The following is a 20,597-nucleotide window of genomic DNA, read 5'->3' on the forward strand; positions in this document are numbered from 1 at the left end:
AAATCTAAATGAATAGTTTGTCTCAGTGTTCTAGGAGGATAATGATGATGAATGTACGCTCGAAAAAAGGGAAGGGGGAATAATCCAGACAGTTACAGAAAAAAAAGTCAAGAAAAGGACAACTAAAAATATGGAGATAAAATAAAAATGGGGTAAAACTGTAACGTGGGTTTACCATGTGGATTGGGTCAAATTAACCTGGTATCTTTCTTTAAGAAGATAACTGATTTTCTAGACAAGGAAAACACAGTAAATCTTCAGTAAAGCATTTGTTACAGGGCCACAAGAAAAATAATTAGTTAATTAATGGAATTGCCAAGAGGGTAAGGACTGACAGGCAGAAGGCAGCAAACAAGAGGGAGCAGCAGGTAGACAGGAGGGGGTTAGCAGTGAAGTTCCTCAAAGATCAGTCCTCAGATGCATCTGTTCAATATCTTCACAGCACACTGGCAAAAAAGCAGGCGTGTGCCACAGATGCTCACTAGCACAATGTTAGGAGGTCTAAGGGAGGCCACAGAGAAAGGAGCAGAGAGAACCATGAGGCCTGGATTTACAGGAATGCCACTCAACTGACTTGCCAAGGGCAAGGCCATGCAATAAGGGCCCAAAAACATCTGTAAGCCTTTTGCCAGGTATCTGACAGGAAACTATGTGTATTCATTTATTAATTCAATTTTTTACTACTATTTTAGGATACAGGCTAGGAAGGTCAGCCTGGATGCCATTTTTATCTTGAGCCATCAGCACATGGGCTCACCAGCCTCTAGCGCGAGCCAGCCCATACATAGACTAGGAGGCTAGAATTGGTGCCTTATTCCCAGTTCCTTTTTAATAGTAAGGCAACTGGGAATGAGGCACCAACTTCAGCCTCATCCTTAGAGCAGGAGCTCTTTTAAAGGCTGGCAGCACCCCTCACTTATTCCTTGACCGTGGAAACTTATTGGGGGAGTTTTCCTGGGAGCCCAGGCCAGGGCTCTCATGGGAAAGATGCCTCTGGGTTTCTTTATGTGAATGGTGTTTGCGCCCCTGACATCGTGTAACAACCCCCAGCGCCCTCGAGAAGAGGCCAGCACCGCCGACTCAGCCCAGGGAGCGGCTGGGCCCCGGTGCAGACGCGCGCAAGAGGAAGAGCGCGCACAGAGGCCGCAGCACAGCGCTCGGGGTGGGGGAAAAAGGCGCTGGAGCTCTGCACACGCGCAACCCTACCCGTGCCGGCCGGAAAGAAACCACTAGCTGTCGCTCCCCAGCATCTCGGCCCCGCCCGGTTGTAAGATGGCGGCGTTGGGGTCACGTGGGGCGCGCCCTGGCGGGGACATGGCGGCTGCGGAGGGAGCCGCGCTGGATACAGAAAGCAAAAGCAAAGAGGTGGAGGTGGAGGTGGGTTGGTGCTATCCCTCTCACTGCGTTTGGGGGTTCGGCCCTGTTGCGGCCGTTATTGGCCTCTAGCGCCGTTCTGTTGCGGCCAGTAACGGTCACAAAGGGGCGGGGCGGGTTGGCCCGCGCACAGTATTTGGGTCTGCACATGCGCAGTAGCTGTTCAGACGTGCCTCGGCACATACACGTTTTACGCGTGCGTGTGTACGATAATTTCGCTCAGGCCTCTGCACGCGCAGTAACCTGTCTGACTGTGCCTGCACGAGCTCCGTAAGTTTTTGCGTACACAGTAATAATTTACACACGTGTGTGCACGCACAGTAACGTTGTTCAAATGTGAGTAGGCACAGGAATACTTCACAAACACATGCACGTCATTGAATGTGACCGAATCTGTCACCCGGCACTCTTGAGTCAGAAGGGTACTGGTCATGATCTGTCCAGCTCCAAGGTGATTGTTATCCAGTTTTAAGCAGTGTATAAATAATGCATTTTGAAATTGTAAAACTGGATCTTGTAGGTCAAGCCTTTGATGCATAATATACTATTATGATTGTGACTTGTGGTGGGAACACCAGTCTACCAGAAAGTGGATTGATACTGATATATTTTCACACAGGTTTCTAGAAATGTTACTTATTGGGTTGGATTTTTTTTGGTCATAAGACAGTAAATAGAGGTCTTCATTGTGCTAGGAACACCACAGATCAAGGTTTGAAGGGTGAAGGGAACTTACCATGCAACCACTGCTCTGCAATAATTGGTTTGAGTGCCTACTCCTGTCTCAGAGTAAATGGAAGAAGCTGAACTTGGCTCTGTTTCCTTCAGGAGGAAGCTGCTCCTGTTTCGTTTCTACTTACCACAGGACAGAACAGGATGCATGAAAGAAACTGTTACCAAGGAGCAATGATGCATGGTAAAGCCCTGTACATTCATTTTAACTTGGTATACATTGTTTGTCTGTATGAGAAGTGCAGAAAAAGGCAGTTTTCCCCAACACCAGAACAGGTGACTGGCAGAATCAGAAATAGTACCTAGATTTCTGGGTTCCTGATCTGTAATTTGTTCATTAACATACGTGGGCTTTTACGTACAGCCATATTTTGAAAATAATCGTAATAAAGTTCATTTTTATTTCAGATATTTATTTGCATAACAGCAAAGGTTTGTGATGGCAAATAAAGGTCAACTGTGGGCAATTGAAACCAGAAAAGAGTTTGAAAGTAATACTTTCTCACTATTTTTCAGTACATTTAAAAAAATGTTTAAACTATTTGCTTTGAAGTCACAATTTTTACCATGCTTTTAAAAATTGTGTGTGTTCATTGGTAATTATTAGAAAAATAGTGGAGACTTTCTTGTCACTTTCAGAAAGAAAGATTTACAAGGATCCAGTAGAATCACGTTCTTTTTCTCACCCCCTTCCCAATAAGGAATGACGCAAGCAAATCAAATTTTAAGGCAAAACGTAGTCAACAGATCAAAGGAACTGTTTTAAACCACTTTCTAATTAACCAATATAAATTATTACTGTAATACATTGCTGAAGGCGATATTAAACTATCACATTTATTTAAGAACAAATGAGCATAAATGTGGAGTTGTATTAAGTAGCATAAAATTATTAAGGGCTTTTGGTCCTTATCCTTTGGGTAAACAGAAATTTGAGATGAAGTAGAAACAGCTATCACATTCAAGTGTGTTGTGTACGCAGTCAATAGGGACAAAGCATCATGCTGTTTGTAGGCACCTCCTGAAACTGCAGCAGAAGTGTGCTACACAGCGACTCCTTTAATTTAGCTCATTTTGCTGCATCCCATCCCTGATTGGCAGGGGGACCCTGGTGGCCCTGCCGCTTGCTACTGATTGGCTAGGAGGCAAAAACCATGGTTTTAAATATGCCATGATTTTTGCCTCCCAGCTGATCAGCAGCAAGGCTGCTAGGACCGCTGGACCAGTTAGCAGGAGGAGACAAAAATTGTAGTATATTTTAAACTGGCATATTTAAAATCACGGGTTTTGCCTCCTGGCCAATCAGAAGCAAGCGGCTACCGCTCTCCCCTCCCCCAACACTTCCTCCTCCAGCCAATTGAGTGGGGGAAGTGCAACAAAATGAGCTAGATCAAAGGTGTCATGTAGCAGTCTTCCCCCCATGATTTCGGTAGGTACCTAACTGTGTCATGATTTAATTCTGGTACGGCAATAGCTCCTGTGTCACTTAGCAAACTATATATATAGGTCAAATTTTGTATTTACCAGTTCTGAGGAGTATCTACTTTAATGCAGTTTTTTATTTAAAGTGGTTATTTTTAATTTGTGGTTCTAAGCACCTTACAAATGTATTTTATAAACTTATTTCATAGGAGCAGCTGGTCATGGTGGAATTATCTGGAATTATTGATTCAGACTTCCTAGAAAAATGTGAAAACAAGTGCAAGATTTTGGTAAGTACAACACAACAAATAGCGAAGGGGCAAGTGAAATTCATGAAAACAAGAAAGAATTTTGGACTTGTTCCAAAGCTTGTTGGAGTCAATGGATTTTGGATCAGATCCACGGTATAGAAACATGCATGGTTTCTGGGATGATAATCTGCCTACATGGTCTATGCATTCAGCAGGTAACATCCGCACCTTGAAAGTTACAGGTGTGCAAAATTTAGGAGAGAATGTTTAAAATAATTCTGGATTAGGAATCTTACATTTAGGCTCCAAAGCCACTTAAGGGCTTTTGAAAATGTTACCCTTAATGAGTTAAAAAAATCAGTTTGAACAAGTGCACTTTCTGAAATAGCTTGAACACAGCTTGCAAACAAAACCCATTTCTACTTTAATTATATCATATTTTCTGCTCTCTTTCAGCCCTGAATACTACACTTATAACCCATGTGTTCTGTCACTTCATTACAAAGTTACTATAAAAGGCAGACTTACCTAGACCTCAGTTTTTCACTGTTCTTCACCTGGGTCATTTAACTGATTCCCAAATGTGAGAGAGGTTCTCTTGTCCCTGAAAACTATTGGAAATGTCCCATAGCTCTATAAAAGACAATCTTCCACATGTAAAATGTTATGTGAAACTTGACTACTTAGTTAGATCTGAAGCTAGAGAAATATGGGAGGATGTTTTTTGACTTCTAGTTGATGCAATAAAATCCATTCCTAAAATTTCAGTTGTGGTTTTCAATAGAAAAAAATGCATTATAAGTATGTTTATAAATTCTCGTTCTGGTGAATAAAGTTGCCTTCATGCTTTGAAGCAAGTTACAGGCAACCCCCGCTTAGCGCTCTTAATCGGTTCTGGAAAAACCGAGCGCTAAACGAAACAGCGTTAAGCGAAACCCATTTTGCTTGTTGCCTTGGTGCATATTTTCACTGATATCATACAACAGCTTTAAGTTGTATGCCTTCATTTTCTATTGTACTCTTGTTAAAAAAACCCTGCATTTACAGGATGTGCTTCTCACACTCAGTTCCATCTTAGATTCTCCCCAAAATCAGAATCACTTGAAATACTCTTTGGGTCATGGGGATCAATTAAAAAAAATAGAATAAAAAATTCTACACTTTTATTTTGAATAGCTCTCTCAGATTCTAGTAACTGTTTCTGGAGAGAAAGGGGGTAAAAATCCTAACCAACCAACCAAATAGATATAAGGTTTTCAAATACAGGTTTCCCTTGCTTTATGCTATGCATTTGTTCCTGGAAAATGGCACATAACTCAAATTCACATAAAGGGAACCCACTTTACAATGTAACAAATAGGGACATGTTCCAAGACCTTGACTGTACTGACTCCCAGACCCATTTGTACCATTTTTACAAGACAATTTTTGTACTTGCCAACAGCAGACAGTTTACACAAGTCCAGGGTGGTGGTGTATGTTTAGTTGGTATGAAGAGAGGGTGGCGATGGACTAGGGAGATTAGTAGGAGATGAGCTAGCGATACACTTAGAAGCCATAATTGGGATGGCAACTACAGAAACACATCGCAGACAGCGAGTGAGGAGCACAGATCAACACAGTGGACTATGTTTTGGTGTACATCACTCCCACAATGCACTGCACAAAGCAGCTGACTGAGCTTCCACCACACTTCATAAGAGTGAATTTATCTCGCATATAATGAATTTTTGGTATAAAAAAGGGTCATTGCATAAAAGCGAATTCGCACGTACGGAACCTGCATAAAGCAAGTGAAACCTGTACTGAAAATCACATTGCTACCACATCTTACTACACTTTTAAAGTTTTTGCGTTCTCTATCAAAACAGTGCAGTGATCTGCACTTCTGTATGCAACTTTGGTACTACTGATGTCTATTTATTTTTTCTGCAAAAAAAGTCTGCAGTGGAACTGCAGACTTAAGTGTCAATATAAGTTAAATGTTTACTTTCTTGAAGGGAGAGTCAAAGTAATATTAACATTCATTAATACCAACAATATTAATGTTATATTAATTAATACTCATAGCCAGGATACCCATTGTAGATTTTATAAAATTAACAAAAAAGGCTTTTTGCCTTGGTAACACTTGGCACATGCTTAACTTCATGCACACAAGAAGGCCTGTCAGTGAAGCTAAAACGGGGGTGGGCAACTATTTGGGCTGGAGGGCAGCTTAGGGAGTTTTGGTGACTGCTGTGGGCTAGGTCGGCACCCCTTCTTCCCCCCTGGCAACAGCTCACCAAAACTCCCTAAGTGTCTCTGCCCTGCATGTGGCTGGGTGAATGGGATGGAGCTATGGGCAGGTGTGGAGCAGTATCCAGTGGCAGGACAGCTAGAGTCAGGATCGGCAGGTAACAGCGCAGGGCCGAGGCCCAGGGCAGAGCTGTGATCCACTCCCCCCACATACCCCTGCAATAGAGTGGATCACACCTCTGCCTTGGGCTCCAGCCCTGCACTCTGTCACCACCCAGAGATCCTAGGGTCTCCATAGAGACTGTCCTAGGATGCACACAGCTGGGTAGATGGGGTGGGACTGTCGGCAGGTGAGGAGTGGCATCCAGGAGTGGTACAGATAGGTTGGGCTGGGAACACGCAGGACTAGGGCTCGAGGCAGAGCCATGATCCACTCTCTGCACGCCTCTGCCCACAGACCTGGCTCCTCCAACCCTAGAACCCCTGCCACAGTCCTCTGGGCTTAAGTACAGACTCCTGCTGTTGCTCCCAGGAAGCCTCTGCAGTCCATTAGAAACAAAAATGCAAAAATATAGGTAGGGGCATTACTCAATCCTAGTCTCCAGTTGCTTTCCAGCACAGTGTTTTTCCTCTCATAACAGCTTGTGTCCTTTTGGGCTCTCTGCCCTGCACTCCTGGTTTCTGGTCCCTAGCTGTAGCTGGTCTGTCCTGCATTGAGGGGAGACACCTGGGCTGAGTTAACATCAAGTGACTCCTCCCTTGAGGTTATAAATAGCCTGGGTTGTTCCAGCACTGTCCTAGTGTTTCCAAATAGGGCTTTCCCTTTCCAGGGGTTCTGTTTCCCATTGGGAACCTTAAGGGGGTTGGATTCTTTCTCTATTCTCCTGGGGTTTTCTGCAACACAGGCTTTCCCTGCTGGGCTACTTCTCCCCTCTGTTTGAGAGCACTCTGCAGGTAAGTGTTTAGTTCTTTCCACATTCCCAGACCTGTCTAGGGGCTTCTGTTTGCTGCCTCTGAGCAGGCTCTGCAGTTGCCCCATTTCAACTGCCCCTGTGTCCTTCCCCTTTACTGTTGGTGCCGCTTGACTTCCAGATGCTAAGGGGAAGGGAGGGACCGTAGATTTTCCTCCTCCCACACCCCCTACTCTTCTACAGAAACCAATGTTGTGCTGATCTGCAATTCTGATAAGGATTCCTTCCACTTCCTTGCTGTCACAGACATCCCCTAGCATGGAGCCCTGATACTAGATAAAGGAGCTGACCCCTAGGGAATGAATTGTATTCCATGCACATAAATTTACTAAAGCAAAGCTGTGGATTAAAATAGTACTTTCTGGAGGCAATACCAGCTTTTAGCAACTGCTTCTTGTAAACAAACAGACTGAACACAATTTAGTTCATGCTTCTTTGGATTTCAGTAACTGTTCCCTTTCCTCTTTATATACTGTAGCTTTTACTAGGTCAAAGCCTTTTTAAAGGGATGTAGTAAAATTCCTGGGACATTATCAACTAAAATGCATGATTCTGTATTAAAATACCACCTTGAGGTTATGACTGAGAGGTTTGGGTTTTTTTCTGTTTGATAGTACTTTGTTCTGGCTCATATCAAGTGTTTCACTGATTCTTTTGTATAGTTACTTCCCTTGGTGCTTGTGCGGATCTCACAGAAACAGGAGAGAGAACACTTTAAACACAGGAGAAAATAACTGGAAAACCATACAAACTTGCAGGAGAATGCAAAGGCAGATGTAACTCATTTTTGGAATTTGTGTACATTTTCAGTTGACACTGTCCTGCAATTTTCAGGAGTCTGCCATAAAAAACAGTGTCCTACCACCACCAATGATCTGGTTATGTGCCTGCTTCCTGTTCAGTCACTTAACCTACTTGTACAAACTCTCTTTTTCCTGGCTAGCTTTCTAATTTGCTTACCTAATTTATTTGCCTGGGATGTAAAAATGATGGCTTTAGAAAGCTTTGTAGTTTGTAAATCAACAACTAAAATTTTTTCTTTGGTCTTTCTCCCTGTTCTAATTTAGATATAACAGAATAGACTCACTAGCTTGTATTTCACTTTGCTTTCTTGCCTTGCATTGTATATACCATTTACGGAACCTATACTTTAGGTGGTATGTGAGCTACAGCATATTTATTTGAGCAGTTGTCTATTTCTAGTCCTCTGACAAGAGATCTGCCTTAACTATCATAGGCATAGCGTAATTTTCTTTCTCTTTTTTGTCTTTACTTTTGTAGGGAATAGACACAGATAGACCCATTTTACAAGTGGACAGATATGTCTTTGCCGGAGAGTATGAAGGTAGGAGAAGATGATATGTACAAAACCTTTCTTTTTTAAGTGATATGCAGCGTTCTCTTATCTTCCATGGACTTCAGTGTAAGTGGAGAGCATTCAGCTCTGAAAAATCTTAGAAAATCATTTCTCTCACTTCTTAACAAAATGTCCTTTGTTCTTCTTGTTAGATGCCCTTGGAACCTGTGTGGTCTTTGAAGAAAATGCAGAGCATGGTAGGTGATATGCCTTGAATGTCCTGGTTTGTCTGAGGGACAGGCAAGGCGTAAAGTATTCATATTGTATCAGTTGAAGGGAATGTTCACTAAAATATTTTTCTCTTTCTAGTGGATGCAGAAGGCAACGAAAAAGTACAGTTGAAATACAAGTGCCACACAATGAAGAAGTTAAACATGACACGAACACTCTTAACGGAAAAGAAGGAAGAAGAAGAGACTGTAGGTTAGAATTGTTGATCTTATGCATGGGGGGCCATTATGGGATTGGGGTAAGAATAACCCTACTTTTTATAGATGCCTCAGAATGAAAAGTAGGTTAATATGTTTTGTACCAGTAAGATTCTAGAAGCTAAAGAGTTACAAGCTTTCTTTTCTAAGACAACAAGAATGTATTAACATGTTAACTGAACTAAAAGTTAGTTTATAGCTACTTGGAAAAAACATGCTTGCAAGTTGGACCAAACTACTTTTCATTTCTATATCTGTTTTGAAGATGCACTTTTTGCCCTAATTGTTCATACAACTTTACCTAAGCATCAAGTAATAATATAGGGAAGTAAAAAATAGCTATTTTAGTCTAAAGTTATAATATTCAGTTGAAAAGGGTATTATATTAAAATGTCACGTGAGCTACACACACAACAGGTATAAGGGCCTTAGTACAAATTAAATGATTCTCTTAACCATAAGATGCAACTTTTCCTCTTGCAGATAATGATGATAATTTATGATTTGTTAAGAAATTGCTCTATAAGTTAGGGTAACAGGTTGGAGAGTGGGTTATTTAATTAAAAGACTCTGCAATAGGAAATAACCCAACTGAACACTTAGGAAAGAAAGCTACCTCCTAAAAACCAATTACATTCTTGAACATGACATAATACTCTGTGTGGCAGGGCACTAGGTATGCCTGCCACTTTAAGGCCCTGGAGCTGGCAGCCTCCAGGTGCCTAATGAGGGCAGCCATTTTAGGTTCAGGGCTGCCTATATAAACAAGGCAGTTTGGCTGCTGGAGGGCAGGCAACAACATTACCTGTCCTGAGGGCTGCTGAATTTCATCTGGAAGTAAGGGAGGAGCTGTAGGGGATGGCAGGAGGTTCCTGGTTCTGGGTACAACTGGAAACTACACCCTGCCAGGAGTGGGTGGCCTGGTGGGGCTCCCAGTGGCGCGGGAGCCCCCAGGAAATGCCAGGCCAGTGATCACCCTGGTGAAAGGTGGGTTGGGGACCTTACCCCTAGCCCTCACCTTTGGGTGGGTTGCGTACACCGGAGGTAGTTGTGGGGGTGCAAGCCTCCCAGGAGAGGGGTGCAAGCCCTGAGAAGGAGAGTTGGAGGCCAGGTGTGATCAAGGCCACCTGAGCCCTGCGGGGGTTTGAGACTCTGAGGAGGAGAGTTGGGGTCAGGCACAGCTACAGCCACCTGAACCACCTGTGAAGGGAGGAACTCAGTTGGGGGGTCCTACAGCAGGATTCTGGGCCCCACTGGGGGGGACTGACATCTATGTTCTCATACATGCCATCAACAAGGCTTGGGCTGCTGTGTAGGGGAGGAATGGAGCCACAGATAGCACCTGCTACCAGTGGGGCAGAGAATTGGCAGCCTCCTGCCTAATTGCATCTATTAATTAATTATTAAGACAAGGCATAGTGGGTGAGAAGGCAGGTGGTTAGCCTAACAACGGGGGGGGCGGTCCATGTGGAGATCGGCCCCGGTAGGCTCCCCTGTTACACTCTGTATGTGTACATTCATCATTTGAGCCATATCCTGATCAATAAATATTTAAAATAATCTGTTTCCTGAAGAGCACATTGTTTACAGGAGGGGGGGAAAAATACCAGTCTTAGTTTATATTTGCGTAATCTGCAGACCTGCTGTACTTTGCATTTGTATTAATTTCTTAGACCAGGGCTGTCTAATGTCTGTGCAGCCAGGGCCACAAAGCATGGGCCACAGTCCATGGTTGCTGTGAAGACAATGCCCAATCCAGGCACTCCCACTTCACACAAGCAGCCTAGTGTCTTCCCCACCCCACACACTGCCACATACAAGGCATGGTCAGCCTAGATTCCTCCTTATTTCCTGGCACCAAAGGCAACCTGCCCCTCCTCCCTAGTTCCTTCTAGTCATGCATGCCACCATGTACAGCCTAGTTTCTCCTTTTCTCATGCGCAGCTCAGGCATCCTAGCCCCTGCCTACTATGCCACCCTGCTTCCAGGTGCAAGGGTAGGAAGTAGAAGCTGGAGGAGGGTGGGGGAGCCTGAAGAAGCCAGCTATCACAACAGGATAGGATGGGGATGAGGGTGGGGGCATTGGCAGCTGGGCAAAAGCCTGTGGGTTGTATGCAACCTGTAAACTCTGAATTACAGCCCTGCTTTTTGACTATTTCTGGTACCATTTTCTGTCAAGTTAACTGATATCCTTAATACGGTAGTCTCCTTCCTGCTTGGCTAAAACATCTCAGTGTCTTGAATCGTATAGAAACCATTCTGGAGCAGTTTTTTGGCAGTAGTAGATGCTATAAAAACCTACTAAGCATGTTATTTAATTTTTTTAAATGATGAGTTTGACAGGTCGTTTAATAGCTGTGTTTTACACAGCAGGTGGTATATTATATCTCCAGTCTTTGGCTCCTCCCTTCAGTTGAAAGAACTCTGGAGTCTGCACAACTAGCTTGTATGTCAGAGGGAGCCTTATCTTGAATCATTTAATAGCAATTACTGTCTGGCCATTGTTCAGCCAGAAGTATAACATGGAGGACCTTCTGGTATGAAGCTCTTATTCATAAAGCAATGAAAATGGGTGATTATCAGTCATCTGAAAGGAACTTTAAAGACCTTTCTCCCCTTAGTTCTTTGAAAAGAACATTATAGTGGAGGAACAAAACTGTCAGTTCTGAATTCTGTGCTGTAATGTTTAGGCACAGTGAAGTTTAAAGAGCTATTAATTTTAGTTAAGAATTGTCCTGATCTGCTCATTTCAAAAGGGTAGTAGTGGAAAATGGTCTGTCCTGCACAACAGAAAGAAGTAAGGCCAACTGGAAGGCATTGAGTAATTTCTATGTAGAAATACTTTATGCTCTCCAGGTTTGAAAGTAAGTGTCAGTTTCCCTCCCTTTGCCCTTCAGGGTTTTTGTAGCTAAAGCTTATGGCATACACCATCTCTTCTACAATGGTGGTTTGTCTCAGCCTTGATAAGACTATTTATTACCTCTTGTATGTTGTCTTGGAATAAAACAAAGGAACTCATTAAACTAGGGGAAAAAATAAAACCTCCTCCTCTTCTGCCATACTACTGTTTAATGTCTTTCTTTGGATCAGGTGGTGTGGAGTGGTTACAGATCAAGGACAAAGAGTTCTCATACAGCAGACCCAATATGATTTGTAGCTTTCTGCGTGAAAAGGAAGATTCTGAGGAGGCAGCTCCAACCCAGGAAAAACTGACGGAAGAGTCTGAGGAAGAGGTCAGTGACAGAGGGAACTCTGACCTCAGTTACGAACTGGAAAAGGAGCAAAGCATGGATAACTCTGTCCCTCTCCCTGATAGAACTGCTTCTGAAGTGGAGAACTTGACCACTGATATTACTCAGGATATTACCTTGGAAGTTGCCCCCAGTTGATACCAAGTCTCCAGCATCCAGAAATTTATTACTAATGGACCAAATTTTAAAGGTACTTAATTCCAGCTTATCTAAATTAATAGAGCAAAGATGCACACACATTCGGATGAAATTGTATGTCTTAAATACTGTGATGTCAATACTATGTGTTACATATATGCATTTCTAACACGCATTTCCGTACCTCGGAGTTGAAGAAAAGGAACAAATGATTAACTGGTAAAGTTGTGCTACAGAAAACTTTCACTACACAGACATTCATAAAAATCACTTTTGTTTGTAAAATGTTTTGTAAAATACAGTCTTGATATCTTGAATGGTTTCAGCATGAGATTTCATGATTGTACTTGTTTGTATGGATGTTCCTTTCAAGAAATGTAATACAAGTGTAACAATCCAATGTTTGTTGTCATCCAACACGATCTTAATTTTTGATTTTTTTTTACCCCTAGCTTCTTTCTTCCCTTCCCCATTACCTTTATTTCTCAGAAGGCAGGTAATTGGTCACTACTATGTAGATAGACTTCAATTGCTGAATGAAGCTGCAAGTGATCTTAGAGCAGGAGTGGGCAAAATGGTGGATCTGGCTGGTGGCCGGGCTCCCATTTCCCAGCAGTCCCTGATGGTGTCATTGCAGCCTGTCTCTATGGAGACCCCAGCAACAGGCTGGGATGTGCAGGTAGCAGATTGTGGCTCTGCCTTGGCTCCAAACCACATTGTTACTCCTGCAGGATCCCAGCCCCGGCCAATGAGCAGCTCCTTGCCCAGCTGTGTGCCCTGCCAGTGCTGTTGGGGCCTGTCTCCATGGATGCCCTAGCCCCATGCTGTCAAGGTGCTGCCAGTACTGGCATCTCCATGAAAACTGGTCGCAGCAACGTGGGCAGAGGCTGCTGGAAAATGGAGTCTACCATGGGCCGGACTTTGCCCACCTCTGTTTTAAAGGGAAGTATTTCTCTTTTTACAACAGAAAACAATAGTGTAAGTGTCTGGATTTTTTTCTAATGTGTTTCATTCAGTTTAATTCTATTTTGTTCATCTTATACTTGTCATACAAAGTTCAACTTGCAATGAATATAATACTGAGGGGGTGTTGGTCAGTTTCAAAATACCCAGCTTGATCATGTTTAAAAAAAAAATCTTTAAACTTATTTGAATATTTTAAAGAACTCTAAAATGGTATGAAAGGTTTTTTTGTTATTTCCCTCTTTGACTAACCATTACAGTCTTCCCCCCCGCCTTTGGTTTCTTGCTAGAGGGAAAACTATGAAACTGATACACACAACATGCTGTAAGAAAAATATAAAAAAGTTTGGTTTGTTTGTTTGTTTTTGCTGAAGTAATCTTTGAATTTTTAAGCCAATTGTCTTGGTGTGCTATAACCAGTGGGGTCCCTCAAGGCTGTGTCCTAGGGCCTATACTGTTTAACATCTGACTACATCACTGATGAAGAAGTGGACTAGCCAAGTTTGCCGATGACACCAAACTCTAGGGTAAAGCAGCCACACCTGAGGACAAGAGGGTGATCCAGGCAGATCTTGATGGGCTCATGAAATGGGCGAACGAGAACCTGATGGTGTTCAACACTGAAAAATGCAAGGTTCTCCACCTTGGGAGGAAAAACCTGCAGCATCCTTATAGGCTCAGTAGTACTACGCTGGTTAGCATTACAGATGAAAGGGACTTGGGGGTCATGATTGACCATAAGATGAACATGAGCCTTCAGTGTGATGCTGCAGCTAGTAAAGCGAGCAAAACGCTGGCTTGCATCCATAGATGCTTCTCAAGCAAATCCTGGGACATCATTCTCTCATTGTACTCGGCCTTGGTGAGGCCGCAGCTAGAGTACTGCATCCAATTTTGGGCTCCACAATTCAAAAAGGGTATGGAGAAGCTTGAGAGGGTGCAGAGGAGAGCCACATGCATGATCAGAAGTCAGGAAAACAGGCCTTATGATGAGAGGCTGAGAGCTATGGGACTCTTCAGCCTGGAAAAGCACAGGCTCAGGGCTGATCTGGTGGTCACCTATAAGTTTTTATCAGAGGTGCTCATCAGGATCTAGGGGAATGTCTGTTCACCAGAACGCCCCAAGGGATGACAAGATAGAACAATCACAAACTCTGCCATGACCGATTTCAGGCTGGACATAAGAAGGAACTTCACTGTCCGAACCCCCCAAGGTTTGGAATAAACTGCCACCCGAGGCTGTTCAAGCACCCACTTTGAATGCCTTCAAGATGCATCTGGATGTTTATCTTGCTAGGATCATATGATCCCTGCTCACTTCCTGCCCCTGGGGCAGGGGGCTGGACTCGATCCTCCAGGGTCCCTTCTAGCCCAAATGTCTATGAAATCATAAAATGAACATTTTCAGACCTAAATCAGTTTTTCGAGTGGATTGCGTCTGTCTAATGTATTGTCTACAACTACCACACCATGTGATAATTTTCCACCAGTGGTAGCTATAGCAGTTAAGTCCAGTATTTGCTACACAAGCCTGTCCTTGCAGGGTGAAGACCACAAAGCACAATCTAGTCCATTTCATGTTGTTTTACCTAGTGATGTATATGAAATAATGAAGGACAAATTCAGATAGAAAACAGTTAACAGTAAAGTTTTGGCTACAAGGGAAAGCAAAAAACAAATTAGAGTTCATCTTGTTCCTGAGAGACTTAGCTCACGGTTGAAATATCTTAAACTTTCTCTTTGTATTACTATAAAGTGTTTCAGTAGTAGAATATGTATTTAGCACAGCAACCCAACCTCTTCATCTTTTTGTTTTCCCTATAAACTTTTAACAGTTTGAGTAGAAACACATTTTCATGATCTGTTAGAAAGTATTTTGATGATGCAAAAAGGAAGAGTCAAAGCTTTCATATAATCCTAGGCTCTATATAATTTTCTATGTATTTCTTACTGTGATGATCATACTACAGATCCTATCATTTGTAGGCAAAGATGTATGTAAAAACATAAACAATATGCTATAGATATAGGAATAAATATATTCCTATTATTATGTAATCAATTAAATTACAAACTGTTGGAAGTATTCATTCCCAGCGCTTGAATACTATCTAGAATCTGTTAGAGATGAAAGGAACAAAACAGGCATTGTTTCCCTCATCTCGGCCACTGTCCATTCTTCAGAGTAATAATTAGGCCTTTCAGTGATTTTGTTTGTCTTCTGAGTTTCCTTCAGTCTCTGGACATAGGTCAGCTGTTGAATTTCAAGGGAGAAGTTTTATTCCGCTAACCGTGAATGCAGCCCTAAGAGAATGTAAACTTACTTGCAAAGCACTATGCCAAATCTAACTTTCACCTGATGTATTGACAGTCCTTAGGAACACCTGTGCCATAGCTGGTATCATTGAGCTTTGTCCCTCAATAAGTCAGGAGGGTTATGGTGCAACTCAAAGGTTGTGTCCAGATGAGAATGGCCACGCAGTATGTGGTGCTATACATCTGTAGCACCACATACCATATGTTCAGTTATTCTCCACACTGTAAGGGAGGAGTACAGAGGGTTTTTTTTGACTCCTGGATATCCAGGGGTCAAAAAAATCTGCAGAAGAAAAGAAGTGGTGTGGCACATGCACAGACAATGTATACCATTCAAAAGTGGACTTGGGCTGCCCAGAGCCATACTGTGGCTGCCACCCCAAGTAAGCCAAGCGTTGGCCTCAGCCTTCCCTACTGCCCCTGGGGTAATTTGCCATAGTGTGTGTGGCACAGGTGTTCCCTAGGGACAACTAGCAGCAGTGCAAGGTACACCACTGCTGCTGGTTGTCCCTGGGGAGCCAAATGTCCACACCACATGTGAATGTCAACAAAATGAGGACTGCTCCTCCTATCACAAAGACTTATTGTGCTATAGATAGAATAGCAGTTGCCTTTGTATCTGCTGTCACTCAGACCAAACCAGTGCCTCAAGGGTTTTTAAGTTAGTTTCAGTGTAGTGACAGAGCCTTACAGAGAGAGACTAAAGAACCTGAATTGCTTTAGTTTGCCTTTTAATCGCTGGCTTGAATTGTGCTTTACAAAAACATGCACAGGAAAGAGATTTCTGGAAACAGATACCTTTGGGACTCTCCATATATGTTTTATTGCTTGATTAGTGATCAGGAGCCAAAGTTAGCCACATCTAAATTAGGAATTCAAGTGCAATTTTTAATAGTGAAGATAATGAATTACTGGAACAATTTACTGCAACGGATACTGCACCATGTGGAGTTCTGCAATCCAGGTTATGTCAACAAGAGATGCTGTAGTGCAAATGGAAATTATAGGCTTGATACAAAAATAATTAGGGGATGTTTCTCTGGCCTGTGACATGAAGAAGGTCAGGCTATATTATGATAATTCTTTTGAATTTGAAAATCTGTGTAGAAGTACTTAGAGCCTAAGAAGGCAGTCCTTTAAGAAATAAAATCAACCTGTGCAGGTAGGGAACTACTTGTGCTCAAGGGGATTGAAGGACAAGTAAACAAAATGGCTAGGGACAGAAGTTACACGCAAACTGGTTTAAGGCATCAGAAACTGATTTAAACTTGTAACAGAACAGAAGTTCAGTGCACATAAACCACTTTCAAAATGACCAAAACTGATTTAAGATAAACCTGGTTGGATGTAGTATCAGACTTAACTGATTTAGACCAAACCAGTTTATGGAACTTGTGTCCCAGATCAATAACAACATGGAGTTCAGAAATTAATCCGGGTTGGATACTGTTAAAATTAAGTATTGTTAAACAGCTATTTGTACATGTAATGATTTTGAAAGCAGTATTCTAAAATGTTAAAGTGAAACATAATTAGCTTCATCTATTTTTTTTTAAATGTGGTATGTAACAAAAGTTAAATGTTTGGAAATAACAAAGGTAGGAAATAAATGTTAGATGCTCCTTAATTTGATAGAAAAATACATTAAACCAAAATTAAAGGATTAGACGGTTTATGTATTGAAATAGTAATAAACATGGCAATACAGCGTTAAAAAAGGAGAAATGCCTCATCAAAGCATAAATAAAACATACAATGAAGTAATATTGATACATTTTTGCTATTTTTTAAAATAGCCATATATTGCAACTATATGTATTAGCTTGACATGGTCCTAACAGCAGTAAGAGGAGGGGTGTGAATTGCTCATGGATTCCATACATGCATTTCTGTATGTACGATGCAGCTGGAGAAAGAAGAGAAGAAGTATACTGGGCTGTAAGTATTCTAGCTAATCTTTAGCAAAAAAACAAAATAACACCGTGCCCCAACAAATACCAGGATCTAGGCACAACCTGATGGGGCATAAACATGTCCATGAAGATGTGTGTAAAAAGGCTTCTGCTGGATGAGTTTGAAGTTGGTTCCTTATTCTAATTGTGCTCAGGGTTATTTGGGACAGTCCCCCTGTACCAGCACCCAAAAAGTATTTTGCCCTATAATCCTATCCTAATTTGGTTGTCATTTAGGGCTCTGTACTTGATGTAGGATATTATTTTACATATTAATTCCATCAGCTATGTATATTTATTAATTATCTCTTTTTAGAATGTGTAATTCATGAACAACAAGTTTTTAGTGCATATAGATTAGGTTTGAGAAAGGGACTGGAAATAATTTTTGTTCATTTGTTTGTTTATTGCACCGCTCCTGGAAGCACTGTAATACCAGGCCGATGCATGGAGTGGATGGAGCAAGCTCCAGTTCCACCTCCCAACACCAAAAATCTACTCAATATAGACCTCTTATGGAGGACATATTAGGGACAACCATCTGCCCTGGGGAGCCCGCCTACGTGGTCATGGTGCTTCCCCTGCCAGATAAGGAACCAACTTCAACCTCATTTCTGCTGGTTAGACTTTTGCGCGGGTAATTCCCACCGGCTTTTTCCACTCTACTTTTGGCAGGATAATAAACAATGCAAAGGGTTTATTAGATTATCATTATTATCCTTATCATCATTATTATTAGTCTAATAATACAACGTTAACAATAATGACGATCACGTACTGAAAAGCGACCTATTCGCCAACCAGGAGCAGACGCGGCCCTTCCCTCTCCTCACTTTCCGCCCGGCTCAGGGCAGCGCCCTCATGCGTTGTCACTGAGCATGCGCTGGTGGCCAAGCTACTAAACAGCGGCGGGGAGGGAGTAGTGGCGCTGCCGCCTCCAGTAGGTGGATGTGACGTTATGGAGTAAAAAGGGACCGCAGACTTCCGGTTGTGCGCGGTGCATCCACGTGGGTCTGAGCAGCGCTAGGGGCTACCGAGATGGAGCCGCTGGACCGTGTCCTGTGAGTGTGGGGTTGGAGTTGCGGGGTCCGGAGGGGTGTGGGTGTGCGCTTCCTGCCCCCAAGATCCCTGTCCTGCCCTGCTGCCTGTCGAGCTGCTGCTCTGCTTCCTGCGCCTTACTCTGTACCCCTGCCCTCGTTGCTGCTCTCCTTTCTGGTCCCGGCTGTGTGTTCCCTGCCAAATCTGCTGCTCCGGCTTCTGCTCCTTGCCTGAGCTGCTGCTGTGCTGGCTGCACAGGCTGCTCTTGCCACTCGTGCACTCATACTTGTGCCGCCCCTGACCTGTTGGGTTGCCTATCTCTAAATGCGGGGCAAGCTTAGATTCCCTCTGGAGGACGGTAGCCTGCGGGCTATAGGTTGAAATGAAACCGCAGAGAGTCGTTTACTGACCGTGAGCATTCAAAGTGACATCAGCACTGGTGGTGACACTAGCACTGGTGGTGGCTCTTTCTCACTCCCAGGTGTCCTCCTCCATCTCTGTCTGCCTTGTCTTTGTAAAAGGGTCATGGCTGTTTTTTGTTCACCCTACTTCAAGACCAGGCCTGATGGACAATTTCTGATGAGAGGGTTGGGGTTTTTTTTAATGGGTCATGAAGGAGCAGGGAAGTGCCCAGCATAACTGTTGAGCATGCATCAGTGGTGGCCTCACTGGCTCTCTGAGTGAGAATATTATCCAGTTCTCAGGAGCTGCTCTGTGGTTATGGAGTTGGGCAACAAAAGTCCTTTTTGGTTAATTTCAGCAACTTTGAATGTTATTTGCTACTTTGAAGTCTGATGATGGAGTAAATTTATTTTGCTTTTTGCTTTTTCACACTTGAATGGGTTACAACCATTTTACATTTCTGGAAAACCCATTGGCATTCCTCAAACTATTGTCAAGGCATCAAGGCCAGTTTCTGTAAAGAAACTTGAAAGGTCTTGTGATTTCCTTAAACAAGGAAATTGGGTAATAATGTAGTCTCAGAAAGCTGCCCAGGCACCACAGCTGCGTGCTCAACAGTTATGCTGGGCATTTATCTGCTACTTTATGATGTATTAAAAAAAAATACAAGAAACCTTTCATTAGAAACTGTACATCATGTGTTGTTTTAAAATTGAACATGTATTACGTGCAATCTCTTATATGATCTTACTCATTTATAATAAAGTAACCAAGTGAAGTTACAGGAAAGCATATATTACCGTGCAAAGAATCAACATTCCATGTTTTGCCAATTTTAATAATGGCAATCAAAATTAAAATGTAATGAGACAATATATCTTTTGCTCTTCATCATACCGAAAAAATACAGTATGAACAAATTACTAATGTATACCTTTACGAGTTAAATAAGTTTCATACTGAGTTGTGTGTACTGACTCATGCAATTGGCTCAAACCAACCAAAAATGTTAAAAAGAAAAAATTGGCAGTTATTCTCCAACAGCTGAAAGCTAAACTCAGTTGAATGCTTCCAAATAAACAACAACAAAAAGAACTAAGACGGATGTCTGCTAGGTGAGGGTAATGGAGCCAGCATTAAACTTTGGAATAAAACTTTTATTCCAGTTTTGTTGTTTTTATGTATTTGTATAGATCATGTGTTTGTAAAATAAATGCTTTATATTAGAGATGCACTGATATATCAGTCTGGTATTAGATCAGTACCAATATAAACAAAATTTGATCGTATTGGAAATTGGCCTGTTGGGGCCAGTAATTTGGCTGATAAATGCCCATACGTGCGCACAGCCACAACACAGCATTCAGGCAGCAAGGAGCACAGCCTGGCAGTGTGGAGAGCTGCCCCAAGCTGGTAAGTCTGTTGTGGTAGAAGGGGAGTGGGGAGGGAAGGGATGTGGTGGGGGGCAGATCAACCCCCACACCCCTCCTCACAGCAAGGGAGGGGACAGGGATAGGGGCAGGTGCTGCCCAGCTGTGGTGGAGCAGGGCACCGGACGTATCTGCAGTTTGTTGGGGAAGGGGGGGGTGGCTCCCACAGCTGTGTGCACCCCAGGAAAGCATGGGGGGAAGGGGAGTGTGCCTCCAGATCTGAGGGGTGGGGAAGGGAGGCTGCAGCTGCAGACTGGAGCCAGGGCTGCACCGGGCTCTTCTTGCCAGGGTCTGGGCTCAGGATGAGGCTACAGAGGGAGCTGCAGCCAGCCCA

General features: G+C 42.9%; 2 protein-coding genes across 5 annotated transcripts in view; both read left to right on the forward strand.

Moving 5' to 3' along the window:
- The first annotated feature begins 1,227 nt into the window (after positions 1-1,227).
- On the forward strand, positions 1,228-12,488 carry GTF3C6 (general transcription factor IIIC subunit 6). Of its 3 annotated transcripts, none has more exons than XM_019537918.1 (6): positions 1,228-1,371; positions 3,738-3,818; positions 8,270-8,333; positions 8,498-8,542; positions 8,655-8,768; positions 11,864-12,488. In XM_019537918.1, the coding sequence occupies exons 1-6, from the start codon at positions 1,273-1,275 to the stop codon at positions 12,160-12,162; spliced, it is 702 nt and encodes a 233-aa protein (XP_019393463.1). In that variant the 5' UTR covers positions 1,228-1,272; the 3' UTR covers positions 12,163-12,488. The 3 variants fall into 3 exon arrangements, with proteins under 3 accessions (XP_019393463.1, XP_019393462.1, XP_019393464.1); XM_019537917.1 differs by having other exon boundaries at positions 1,229-1,377; XM_019537919.1 differs by lacking the exon at positions 1,228-1,371 and adding an exon at positions 2,203-2,290.
- Positions 12,489-18,356: 5,868 nt separating this feature from the next.
- The window catches only part of RPF2 (ribosome production factor 2 homolog), a 25,091-nt gene continuing 22,850 nt past the window's right edge, over positions 18,357-20,597 (forward strand). For both annotated transcript variants that reach the window (XM_019537920.1, XM_019537921.1), the window contains exon 1: positions 18,357-18,454. In XM_019537920.1, coding sequence (XP_019393465.1) covers positions 18,432-18,454 — 23 coding nt within the window. In that variant the 5' untranslated portion in view covers positions 18,357-18,431. The remainder of the gene's footprint in view (positions 18,455-20,597) is intronic.

Source organism: Crocodylus porosus, unplaced genomic scaffold, assembly GCF_001723895.1.
Source record: "Crocodylus porosus isolate Cpor-Errol unplaced genomic scaffold, CroPor_comp1, whole genome shotgun sequence".
Classification (NCBI taxonomy): domain Eukaryota; kingdom Metazoa; phylum Chordata; order Crocodylia; family Crocodylidae; genus Crocodylus; species Crocodylus porosus.

Bases quoted from the DNA above. Each gene is read 5' to 3' on its own strand.
- GTF3C6 (XM_019537917.1), top strand. From the start codon at position 1,273: ATGGCGGCGTTGGGGTCACGTGGGGCGCGCCCTGGCGGGGACATGGCG. The intron at 1,378-3,737 runs GTGGGTTGGTGC...CTTATTTCATAG, and splicing joins GCAAAGAGGTGGAGGTGGAG to GAGCAGCTGGTCATGGTGGA. The intron at 8,769-11,863 runs GTTAGAATTGTT...TCTTTGGATCAG, and splicing joins GGAAGAAGAAGAGACTGTAG to GTGGTGTGGAGTGGTTACAG.